The sequence below is a fragment of the Maylandia zebra genome, linkage group LG13 (assembly GCF_041146795.1).
Source record: "Maylandia zebra isolate NMK-2024a linkage group LG13, Mzebra_GT3a, whole genome shotgun sequence".
Classification (NCBI taxonomy): Eukaryota; Metazoa; Chordata; class Actinopteri; order Cichliformes; family Cichlidae; genus Maylandia; species Maylandia zebra.
In genome coordinates this window covers 26,311,472-26,323,616 of record NC_135179.1, presented here as the reverse complement: position 1 = coordinate 26,323,616, position 12,145 = coordinate 26,311,472, and the positions used below count along the sequence as shown (strand labels likewise).

At 40.4% G+C, this 12,145-nt stretch overlaps 2 protein-coding genes across 3 annotated transcripts in view; one reads left to right on the top strand and one right to left on the bottom strand.

Annotated features, from left to right (window-relative positions):
- Window positions 1-433: 433 nt before the first annotated feature.
- On the bottom strand, window positions 434-3,602 carry pcbd1 (pterin-4 alpha-carbinolamine dehydratase/dimerization cofactor of hepatocyte nuclear factor 1 alpha). Its single transcript, XM_004559627.5, has 5 exons — window positions 3,444-3,602; window positions 2,612-2,743; window positions 2,435-2,515; window positions 1,544-1,632; window positions 434-1,401 (listed from the first exon to the last, which is right to left on the bottom strand). The coding sequence occupies exons 1-5, from the start codon at window positions 3,444-3,446 to the stop codon at window positions 1,338-1,340; spliced, it is 369 nt and encodes a 122-aa protein (XP_004559684.1). The 5' UTR covers window positions 3,447-3,602; the 3' UTR covers window positions 434-1,337.
- si:dkey-192p21.6 (heparan-alpha-glucosaminide N-acetyltransferase) overlaps window positions 1,628-12,145 on the top strand; it is a 27,987-nt gene continuing 17,469 nt past the window's right edge. The window contains exons 1-8 of one of the 2 annotated variants that reach the window (XM_004559626.5): window positions 1,628-1,762; window positions 4,421-4,446; window positions 4,740-4,834; window positions 6,914-7,035; window positions 7,867-7,982; window positions 9,687-9,756; window positions 9,848-9,914; window positions 11,843-11,925. In XM_004559626.5, coding sequence (XP_004559683.1) covers window positions 1,752-1,762; window positions 4,421-4,446; window positions 4,740-4,834; window positions 6,914-7,035; window positions 7,867-7,982; window positions 9,687-9,756; window positions 9,848-9,914; window positions 11,843-11,925 — 590 coding nt within the window. In that variant the 5' untranslated portion in view covers window positions 1,628-1,751. Of the gene's footprint in view, window positions 1,763-4,310; window positions 4,447-4,739; window positions 4,835-6,913; window positions 7,036-7,866; window positions 7,983-9,686; window positions 9,757-9,847; window positions 9,915-11,842; window positions 11,926-12,145 lie in introns of those variants that run through there. The other variant, XM_023153545.3, reaches the window with a different exon arrangement.

Sequence of the window (12,145 nt, the reverse complement as noted above, 5' to 3'; positions counted from 1 at the left end):
TCCAGAGTAGGAATCCAGTGAAATATTGGCATCACCTCTTACAGTTTCCTTGTAATATCAGCTGAAAGTTGAGAATATGTAAATTGGGTAGAGTTAATTTTCTCTGAAACCATACAGTTAATTGGGCTGTGAGTCGGAGTGGGAAGAGTGAGGATGACCTAGAGTAAGAATCAAGTGAAATATTGGCGTCACCTCTTACAGCTTCCCTGTATTATCAGTTCAAAGATGAGAATATTGTAATATAATTTGAGTAGAGTTTACTGTTAATTTTCTCTGAAACTGTAAAATTATTTGGGCTGTGAGGCAGAGGAGGAAGAGTGGAGGTAACTCAGAGGAAGAATCCAGTGAAATATTAGCGGCACCTCAAACAATTTTCTTGTAACAAAAAAACCCAAAGCAAACAACAACACAAAACCCCCCACAATATCAAAAATACAGTACAGCAATTTTTATTTAGTTGGGCATAAGGTCATGTGAACAGAAATGTACAGTATAGTGAGAAGACAATGCTTTGTATATGTTATCAACTCTTACAGAATATATAACATTTTTTGTTATTTTTAATGTGCAGTGTGAGAATCATAAAGTAATTTGTTATATATCAACTGCTAATATTTCAAAAGTCGAAGTGGATTGAGCAGTAAAATCGTGAAACGCCAGTATACAGAAAACTCGCGTTTCTAAGCCATTCGGCACCCGTACCGTAATATGCGTAAGAATAGTGCAACAACATTTTAGGTGCGGCTATCTTGACTGTGACGTCGTATGTGAGGGCTCACTTGACTGCGGTACAATACGGTGTAGACGAACAAACTCATTTACGGTCAGGACCTGACCATACTCCCAGTTAATGAAGTTACTGTGCTGCATGCGCACATTACTGTTTTCCTCTCTGCACGTCATGTGATGATGGACCAGTCTGATTGGAAACCTGACCAACACCTTGAAACATCGCGAACCCTTCAGATCACTGTCAAGAAATGAACTTGCTGCCTGTATTAACCATCCTTATGGTTGTGTGACAGCCAAAGCTTTAGCACCCTCATCATTTGGAGCAAAACAAATGTAACACAGTTACTGTCAGACGTGTTCCCGGTATTAATTTCAGCACAGTTTGAAGTTAATTGTATACACATACACTTAGTAAATCGTGTATGTACGATTTATTTAAATACGATGCTGCCCCCCAAAAAAGTTTGACTGGGAACTCCAAACAGATACGCAATAAGCTGCAAATATCAGTTTTATAGCTTTGACCATACAGTTTGGTTTATTGGATCATTAGATATTCTTTAATGACGTTTAAATTTAAGCCAGATTAGTTCAATTACAGTATTTTATTTCTTCGCTTGTTGAGAACTTGGCGGAGCATCGCTCCATTGCGCTCTGGCAGGAATGGGCCTATAGTTGGGACAGAAAGATGAATGTACCATTGGAATTTATACCATTTCCTTAAGCTTATAATTACCACCCCCCTTTAAATAAAAACCCATGTGAAGAGCACTTTAGTTTTCTCTGCCTTGACCGGTGACATTCTGCTCACATTAGAGATGCCTGGTCAATCAAGGTGGCCAAAGAGATGTCACGTTGGGACAGCCCTCCACAGTCATGCGTGCTGAGAGTTATCTGGACCTGCGTTAAGGAGAATGCACAAAGTGGTGAATCAATGCAAATTTGAATGAGTTTTCTTCAAAATACCACTCGACAAAGAGCTTTGCCGCCATTTGTTATGGAGTCATTACAGGTGAAGCATGAGCACAAGGTAAGACCCTGGGAAAGTGTCCTTTAAGGTTTTGACAAAAACCAGACGACACCCTGAGTGCCCAACAGGAAACACTGCAAGTTTAGCAAAAGCCATTTTGACTTGGAAATGAGAAACTCACGTGGTATTAATCACATTAATTAGGGCTCGTGCCTACACAAGACACGCGTTTAGTAACACCTGTGTTAAATTACAATTTCATGCTAAATTGGCTGCCGTGTAACATGGATGTAATTAACCGGTTACACATTTGACGCTGAGAAAAGTCTGTTAGCACAATTTTCAGACACAGTCATGGGTTAAATTCCCGACGAAGAGACCTGCAGCTGCCATCTTTAAACGGTTCACAGCTAGCTAGTCGTTTACCTGACATTTGGTGTCGACTAGGTATCTGGTGCTTTAGAGCTTTGGGTGAAAATTGCTTATCCCATCTTCCCCTAACCCTGGGTTAAAAAAATAAATAATACTTTTTAAATTCAAAAACAAAAAACACATGTTCTTTATTGTTTTAAGGCAAAAATGACATTTAAGAGAGGTCATTTTGAAGCTAATTCATGATCCCAATGTTGGGCTTTTCTATAGTAACAAAAGCCAGCTGTCCACAGTGCCAGGAAAACAACCCCCACCCCATAGGCTGTAATCTTATTTTCATATATTATTAGGCTTGCGTACCTTATTATAGACATTGAACCACTCAGGATGGTGGTCCAACTTCTCTGCATGTAAAGCCACTCTGGACATGAAGCCAAAAGCCTGGAGGGGGAGAAATACAAAAATTAAAATAAAAAGGTAGAGCGGTTATATGGGTCATTTAAGTTTAAAAGTGATATTTGACAATGATGCAAGAACCTGATTGAAGTCTTTGAAAATAAACTCTTTGTAAATAGCATCTCGTCCAACGACCTCCACCCACTGAGCGTTGCGTAGCAAGGGGAGTATGTGGGCCCTCTCCTCTTCAGTCAGAGCTTGGACCTTACCAGCCTGTGAGGACAGAGCAGAGGGAACAGTGCAGCAGATTTGAGAGGGGCAGTTTCACAAACACAAACTCTGATTGGTTGTAGAGGAAACCATCTGGAAACAATGAGAGGCCACATTCCTAGTTTAAAAATCTAGCTGGTTCAAAGGCATGTGGTGGTGGAGAGGGGGTGGTGGTGGTTGGTCTTTTCCTCTAACACATGATGCAGGGTCACAACACAGGTTCAAAGTGAAATTTATTTCATTCAGCCCTGCAGAGTCAACATTGCATAACATCGTCCAAATAGATAGCATTTTATTGCACAATCTACACATGAACGCTCTGTCCCTAGCTGAGCAGTCACAATTATGTACCAGCAGAGCAGACAGATGTCAGGACCAGAGCCTCAGACCGAGCAGTGACAACAGGTATCATAGCAACGGTCTAATCTGCTCGATCTGTGGCATGAATGGGCACTACAGAAACGATTACCGCTGGTTAAAACCTCAAACTTCAAACAAACCTCACCGTGGCTTGCTGTGAACATCTCTCCTCCTCCAAACTCATGTTAGCATGCATGACACTTTATTGTATTTATCTAGCTTGAAAACCTGAAATGTCAGTCTGCAATGAAATCTTATAATGTAGAGCAGAGTGCTACCTGTGACAGCGAGGAAATGTCAACAGCTCCATGTGGGAGACAGTGTAGAAAGGTTGTGTACTCACCATGTCTGCAGAGGCTTTTCATGCACAGGGGAGATTCAGCTCCAGCAGCCTGTTGCACAGATGCAAATCTGCTGTGGGAGCCAGTGAGAGCAACTGGAATAAATCCATTCATGGTCCCCGCCTAGCTGCCCTTGCAGGAGCCTGAGCAAAAATCCTCACTGCTGCTAAGCTATTCAACCACCTATCAGCATGGGTTTAATCATAAACTATCATCTGTTGCACAAGGCACGCATTAGGCCAGCTATTGTAGCACGATTCAGCACAAAGGCCAGTGCAGCAGTGTTTGCTGTGTGAAGAGAGAAGACACTGTACCTTTTATGCACACATATCAAACATGAACTTAATCCTAAGAATAATTACCTGCTGATATTAATGTCTTTTCTCCAGTTGACATCAGATTTAAAAAGGAGGTTGGCTCTTCAGCTTACCAGAGTTCATGTCAAAGGTTAACAACCCGCTCTTGTTAGATTGCCCCGGTGAACTCATCTGTCACTGTGAGCGCTCAGAGAAATGAAGTGGTTAATGGAATGAAAACAGGGAGAGGATGTGACAGGAGATCAGCATTTAACAGCTGACTGGACCTGGAAATGAGAGCGCTGCTAAAGCCATTTAGTTAGCTGTGATTTAGAACAAAACCATTAGACTGGGGTGAAACAGAGAGTGTCTGCTGACTGTGGCATTAATACAGAGCCACAGATACATACCTGTGACCGTTTTAAACTCACTGATTATTAGTCTGATTTTACTTAGCATCCCTCATGTCAAATCATGACAATGATTACATGTGATCTTAAATGTAAGCACAAAACAGCACATGAAAAGGGAACCAACAATTACGTATGCATACTGCCCTTTGACCACAGGTTATATTGTGAGAGTTATAAAGATGAGCAGTAGACAAGGCTGGTTACGGCTAGAAACATGGAGTCCAGGACGCTGCTACATGCAAGTCTAACTTTGTTAATCCTCTTTACCAGCGGCATCGGAGGACACATCGAAAATGGTGAGGAGGGTGGGGATCGCTCTGGTGAAGGCATCTGTGCACAAATGTCCTGGTAGTAGCAGCAAAAACTGTACTGTCTATACTCTTTTGATCTTCTTGTGAAAGTCACTGTTCGGTCTCCTTAATTCTGGTTTGAATTGAATTACAACAAATGGACATGTCAGTATGGGAATTTAGTCAGTGTCACGCTCACAGTGGTGATAGTGATTAGATGCCATGTTCTGTCATCTTGTCTTTATAATGTCCAAGAGAACTCTCAGCTAATAAATCAGGCCTGTGTTAAATCTATGCAGGCTCTCATCTGAAAATGGATCAGGCTTTGCTCATATTTCATAACCAGCTGACTGAAGAAGTGCATGCTTCCTACACATCAGATTACTGCTACAAGGTAAAGAATATCCACCGTCACTGTGGTTTTATTAAGACACAGCATCAGCAGGAAAATCGCTTTCAGTTCCTCAAAAAGTTTATAGTCACGCAAACTGATCTTAGCAAACATACAGATGCAGTAAAGTTAAACATTGTAATTCACTGTGAAGTTGTTGTCAAATTTCACATAAGGGAAATGTGTGATTTTCTCTCCTTTGTTATAAAATGAGCTTGATTGTCTCTGAGAGGAATGTGCTGTGGGTACAGCGCTACAGTTACTGCTGGAAAAAGCAACCATGAATTATTAAAGACATCAGGAAACGTAAAGGGAACATCATAAAAACATCACGAGACATATGAATATACGTAAAACCAGATAAACCTGTATGAAAAAACAAGACAAGCATAAAGTAATAAAAATTTAGTGCTTAAAGTCCAAGTATGTGCTGTTCCTTGAATAATTTAACACTGCTGTTCAGCAGCATAATGGAGGCTGGAACATATGATACCTTTTGAACTTTGAACCTTGAGTATGCTTCCTCATGTCAAATGTTTGAATCCTGAGACGAGAGGATGTTACAAGTAAAGTACCTGCTTAGGCAGGCTCTGTATGGACTTGTATTTTTTCATTTCTGAAAATTCATTTGCAGCCATGCTTTTTTAGTGCATTGTTAGATTACTAAACCATGCTGTAATTTCATATTGAATAAGCTTTCTATGATTGCCCTGTAAAACCGTAACACTATTACTCACTCCATACAGTCTTGGAAAGGAATTATCACTGGGTGTTTCCCAACTTAGTTTGTCAATGAGGAGACCTATTGTTTATACGTAGGCCGTCTTGGCTTGTAAATTCACTGCTCTGCACATTATATTACCATCCAACCTTTAATTATATTTTACTGTGCAACTGTTTTTGAGCCACCTGTCATTTCTTTATATTTTGCTTCCAGGAAGCCAGACTTTTCTTGCAATGTTTTAAAGTGTTCTTGAGCAATATTTCTCCAGGCCTTCTGAAGTTTTCTTTGGACATTGGCTGCTTTTTCACTCTTTTTCAGTCCTGACCAATTCCAGAGGAATGTGTTTTGTTTGTTAAACCACTTAACACTGACCTATGAATCATGCATGCATATAAAAGGCACTTAACTCAAGGGATGGACCAGTGTTGTGTCTACACAGGCAAAGACAGACAAAGAATCAATTTTCAATTTAATCTTTAGGCACTTTGTTAATAGCATCCTCTCATAAAAATCAACAAGGTGATTCCCAGAGCTATTAGCTGGAAACGTGGCATATTGCTCCATGTTCTTAAAAAGTGTAAGGAAACTGGACAAGTGGGGGACAGAAAAGGAAGAAGAAGGAGTTTTATGAGAAATTGTTTTAATGGAAGGCTGGCTGTCTAGAAAAAATTATCCAAGAAAAGAAACAGAGGAAAGGCTGAGAAATGCCAAATTACACAAAAACAGGTCTTACTGAGTGATGAATCCAAATTTTGTCCAAATCCTAGTTGAGCCTGCGTTTCAGTCGATAGTGTTGTCTTGTCAAAATTTATGGAATTATGACCACAAAAAAGAATCATCAAATTTTGATCCGCAATGCAGCACCATGTGGAAAGCATCGCATGGGCAACAGTTTCATTTTCCAGCACGACAATGATCCCCAACACAGTGTCAGCGCTGTAAAAGCGTACCTGGATAGAAAAACCACACGGTGCAAAACTAGCAGTCGTGGATTGGCCTCCTCAGAGCTCGGACCTCAACGTTATTGAAGCAGTGTGGGATCATCTTGACAGAGAAAAGACCAAAAGGCAGCCAACATCCAAAGAAGAGCTTTCAATTTCCTTCAGGAAGCCTCAAGAACTCTTCCAACAGACTACTTAAAGAAATTACAAGGAAGCTAGAAGTTCAGACTGTGTTGAAGATTAAAGGAAGATTAAATATTGACTTTCTAGCTTGTCTGAATTGTACTATTTTTTCCCTTTTTGCACATTCCTTTAAATCATTAAATCAAATTAGTCTTTTACTTACAAACAATTATTCATTTTTATTAAGTTAATGCTAGGCCCATTTAATTATTATTTATTTGTTTTGCTTTTCAGTGTTTGTACCAACATTTGGTCACAGTGAAACCCAACAACAATAATGCTTCTGCAATAATCAGCACCAAATTTACTCTGACAGTACAAGTGGAATCACAAACCAGGAATGCAACCTTTTGCAGGTAACAAGTTAAACATTTGTTCAAGATGGTACTTAAAACAAATTAGATGCAAGTTGTCTCTCGTTTGCTTGTTTGCCTGTGAAAGTGCATTGCTCTTGTTTTAAGATATAATATAGTGTGGTGACATGATTGCATCAGCAGCCTGTGAAATTATTTACAGGGTTGGAGGAGTAACCCTGACCCATTTTCTGGACCTGAGTTATGCCCTCCCTTAAACCACCTCACAGTGTATTGATCACAGGCTGTTTTGGGGTTAATAAGACCTGACATTCCAATATTGATGAAAAGGGCTCATTAAAGCTTGAAAGCCACATGTCCTGGGGAAGAATCAGCTGGGATGTTAAACAGTTAGGACAGATCTAATATGTATAAACACCCAGAACATCCCACACAGGAGGGCAAAGCTTTCTATTTTGGGGCCACCTCTAAGCGATGGTGCACCATGAAAAGCCTTTGTGCTTTTTATGTCCTTTCAAAGGGCTGGGTCTTCTTAAATCAATGCTGAGGTCTCTAACCAGCCTGTGTTGCTATTGATTTACTTTTCCCAGTTTGAAAAAAACACTCCAAGTGATAGCTAGTATGTCATCCCAACAGTGGATCAATATGAGCGAGTCTTGCACAGGGATGTTTTTTTTGGGGCCTGAAACTGGAGACGGTGAGAAGACAGGGGCATGCACTTTAAGCCTTCAGACACTAGGTGGTGCTCCTGAGCTTTATAGTTGTGCTACTGCAGCAGGAGAGCAGCAATGTGCTTTTAAAGAAAACAGTTTAACCGGGCATCAAATAGGAGCTTTTAAGACTTTGTGACTATTTCACTGTTTTTCCATGCAGATGGAGTCAAACGTATGAGGAAGGTGGTCACTACTCTATTTGGATTTACACCCTAGATGCAAATAATCGCAGCTGCACTCACATTGTGGATAGAAGACCAAATAATGCCTATCTGCGTAAGTACGCAGCACTACTGAAAAATACATGAGGACAAATTTCCATGTTTTGAATCCCTGACCGACACTGCTGGGATTCAGCTGTGAGGGCGCAGTGACAGCAAAGGTACCTGTCTGCAAACTCCAGCCAAGCCTTTGATCCCATTAATTGAGTCAGCAAAGAGGAGAATCACTGCTTTTGTCCACATCCACTGAGCAGCAGTTCTCATCCATCTCTTGGGACATGATGTGTATTGATCAGATCAGACTCGCTTTCTTGAAAAGGGATAAAAGAAAAGCTTTTCTGCTTGTTTTGAAGGCCTGCTTCTGGCTCGTAGAGCATTGTGGGTAATACATTAGGGAGTGTGGAAGGATTAGGGCGTAATGGGATTTTGAAAGCGCCTCTCTCCATAATGCACACACTACTTAACAATATTGCAGATTATGTTGTAGATCAGACTTTTAAGGCCAAGTAGCCATTATCTGTTATGGTCAGTGTGACTGCACCTCTCACAGTATGATGATCTTCCATTAGCTCCACAGACCGGTGATTATACAAACTCCCCATAGGAATTGTTCACCTTAAGTAACGGTCTGGTCAGCAGCTCAAGAAAGGTATGAGGTGCTCTGCTAGGGAATTTTAAAAGTTTACTTCAGTGTCTGAGATTGATTGGCCACAGAGCAGCATGAGATCATTTCTTTAAGCATATGTTTCTGTGAAGCTGCTATCAGATGCACCCTTTAATCGTGTTAGTAGTGTATTTTGTATCACACCACAGACCACAAGTCACCTGCAGAGCCCTTAATTCTTACAAGGAAATCTACAGGATCGACTCCTATTAAGTCTTTGTTCGACTTTTATACATCAATGAACTCAAATTAATTCAGTTGTTTCAGTGTCTACCATTCATTTTCTATTTATACCAACGGTTACTGATGGAGCGAGCATGTCTGTGGCTGAGCTCTAATGTGGTTCATGCGCTGAGAGCTTTGTGGTGTTTTTATGAATGGACACCAGAGATGCCATGACTTTTCCGAGGAGATTAAGTGACCGCTCTTTGTTCAGAGTGGATGTCCTTGTGTGGATTCAGCTCGGCTTAAAATGGCATCTTTTTGTTTGTTCTTCCACTGCGTGTACTCTGCTCTCCTGTGCTTTGACGAAAGAAGACCATGTGGAGATTTCATAAAGCCTAGGTAGTTTTATAATCAGTACTACAGGTGTAAAATATCTCCCTTTGTTTGCAAATCGGTGGCTTTCAGAGCTCTATTCCTTTTTTGGGGGGGGGGGGGGGCAAACAAAATCCATCTTCGCTACAGTGTTTGTGCCCTCTTGCACTGTAAACCTCAAGTTGACCCTGCTCCTATCTGTGCTGCCCTCCGGCAGTCTGGCAAAGTCATTGTTTTCTCATCCTTGTTCCAGCACAGCCTTACATTTTCATTTTCACATGCCTACAGGGTTAGATTACCCGCAGTGATTACTCCTCGGCGGCTCAACCAAGACTTTTTCATTAGGTTCTTGTTTGTCACTTGAGGGATCCCCTTTGACATTGGTTGACTGAAAGACAGCCACAGGGGAGCCCACAGGCTAGTATAGCAGACAGTTTGGACTGGCAGTCATCCCCTTTATCCCCACTCAGATCCTGGTCTGATAGAGATGTAGTGTATAAAGTTTCTGACATGGACAGAGAATGGTACAGAATGATTTCCTTTTACTTATTTTTCCAGCTATTTTGGTGGCAGCACTCCTGCTGGCTGTAATCGCTCTGTTATTCGTTGTGATACCCTACATCTGCAGGTACATGTGTGTTTTTTACATCATCTGCAAGAATCCTGCACTGATTGCTTTTCCATCAGAACCGGGCAGCCTAAAGTTTTTCTTTTTCCAGGAGGCGTTGTACATCAAAATTTATAAAGACTATTTGCTGCCAAGGCCCACAGCATTCAGAAGAGAATGTAAGTTAAATGCTGCTTCTAATAAATATATTACATTAGATTTTTTTTTATGTCAGATGAGATTATATTTTGATTAAATAAGTCATAAACAGCTCAAAGTATGTCCATTATGAGTTTAAATTAAAAAGCAAATTATTTTTTAAATATACAGTAAATCTTTGCTACTGTTCTTGAAATACAAAATATAAAGTAACTACACAATCTCTTTCATGTAGAAACCTTTTTCTGGTAATCAAATATTGTTTGATCCAGCAGTTAAACTGCACCATTATCATTGGCCGGCTATGCAGCCCGAGATGCATTCTAAAATTGCTCTGAGGCTCCAGTCATCAAGCCGTTTGGGAGACACTAATGGAGTGATTGATATAAATGTTAGCAGAGCCAGTTACACAGCAGACTTACATAGAAAACGATACAGTGTTGTATCCGTCCAATCATCGGGCTTCATGGCAAGAGCTGCCATGTATTTTCAGTGAACATGAATAGCTCCTCTCATTCTTTCAAGCAAAATGTCTCTGGCTTCCATATGTTGTCTGGATGGCACGCAAATCCATCACGACATATTAGCGCGGGTGTCTTCCTGCTCTGGCTCTTTAAAATGCTGCATGGAGGCCAGCACGCCAGGCTAATCCAACTGAGAGGGCAACAGGCCAGAGTCATCGAAATGTTGCCTTTCACACAGTGAGAGGGGGGGAAGACGCGGGGCGGAGAGAATTTTGAGGAGTTGTGAATGAGGAAGCAGTGAACCTTTGACTTTATCAGTATTTTTAAACAAGTTTGCTACCTGTTGCTACCTACAAATAAAAAGCCAAATGTGTTGCCATTTTATGTACAGTGTGCAAAAGTCTCCACTTAGTTCTTTATATTTTGCTTCCAAGGAGCCAGACGTTTTTGCAATGTTTTAAAAGTGCTCTTGAGCAAAAGTTATCCAGGTTTTTTCAACCTGTCACAAAAACACATGACATAAAATAGAATTTTTACACTGACGAGGTAAATTCCCAAACAGCTTTTAGCTGGAAACATGGCACATCTTGGCACGGTCTGCAGGATGTCCCTAAAAATGTAAAGAAACTGGAAAAAAGAAGAAGTCACAGGCCTGAAAGGCTACATACATAAACTGTCATGTTCTTAAGAAAATTCTTAAGAAAGTGAAACAAGGAGAAAATACTGCGGTAGGACATCAAGTCTTATGGAAAGATGAATCCATGGTTTTTATTTATTTTTTATATATTTGGAGGAGTTCAGCAGAGATGATTATCTATAACCATCTGTAAAACAAGGTGGAGGTTGTGTCATGTTTTGAGGTTGCATTTCAGTCGGTGATGTTGAGGATCTTGTAAAAACTGATGCAAGTATCAATGTAGAAAATGAATTTTCAGCATGATGGTGACCGTACCAAATACTGACTTTAAAGCTTGTTAGGAATAGTGCAGTTTATCCCTCATGTATTGTATTTCCATGTATTTTATCACAGGTCAACAAAACTCTGCCCCCGTTTTCCCATTTCCCAAGTAAAATCTAAAGAAATGAGCCCACTTTACATTAACTGGCCAGCAAGCAAAGACAGACAGCAGCACCTAGTTAATAAAGCAGAGCATTAAGCTGCTTAAGAATAACTCAGAGTGTTGTGCTTCATGTTTTTGGAACATTTGTGTTATCAAACTTTATGATTTGTTAGATGTCAAAAGTGTTTCTTCTTCTTACTTTATTGATTTTTTTTTGCTGATTAGAAAACTATCTAGATATGAAAAATATGTAAGTTTGATTTGGGGTTTAAATATCTGCTTAAGCGACCTTAACCCTAAAAGTGCAACAATGAATGGAGCTTAAAGCACTGGTAATTGTCAAATCCCCTTAAGTAACCCACACTGGTGTTTTATCCCAGTGAGTGTTGACATTATTTTGTCTCCCTGCTGTTTTTTCTCCAGGAAGAATCACATGCTAGTGAAACTGCACACGGTGCTGTTAAAGCTAAACCAACACGTCTGCTCTCCCTGGATACTTTCCGAGGGTATGTTCACCTTCAACAGTCATTCGTGTTTATCGCTCTATCACCACATGGAGCTCGTTCACATGTTAATTCTTTTTAGAGAAGTTTGAGGCATCATAAAGATCTACAGGCCTGACATAATGAATAATTACAGGGGTCACAGTCTGGCCACATGCTCCTTCAAGCTTTTGTTATCAGGCGGTATAGCTTTGGGCATGGTTTCTGATAGCAGTGTGTGTTG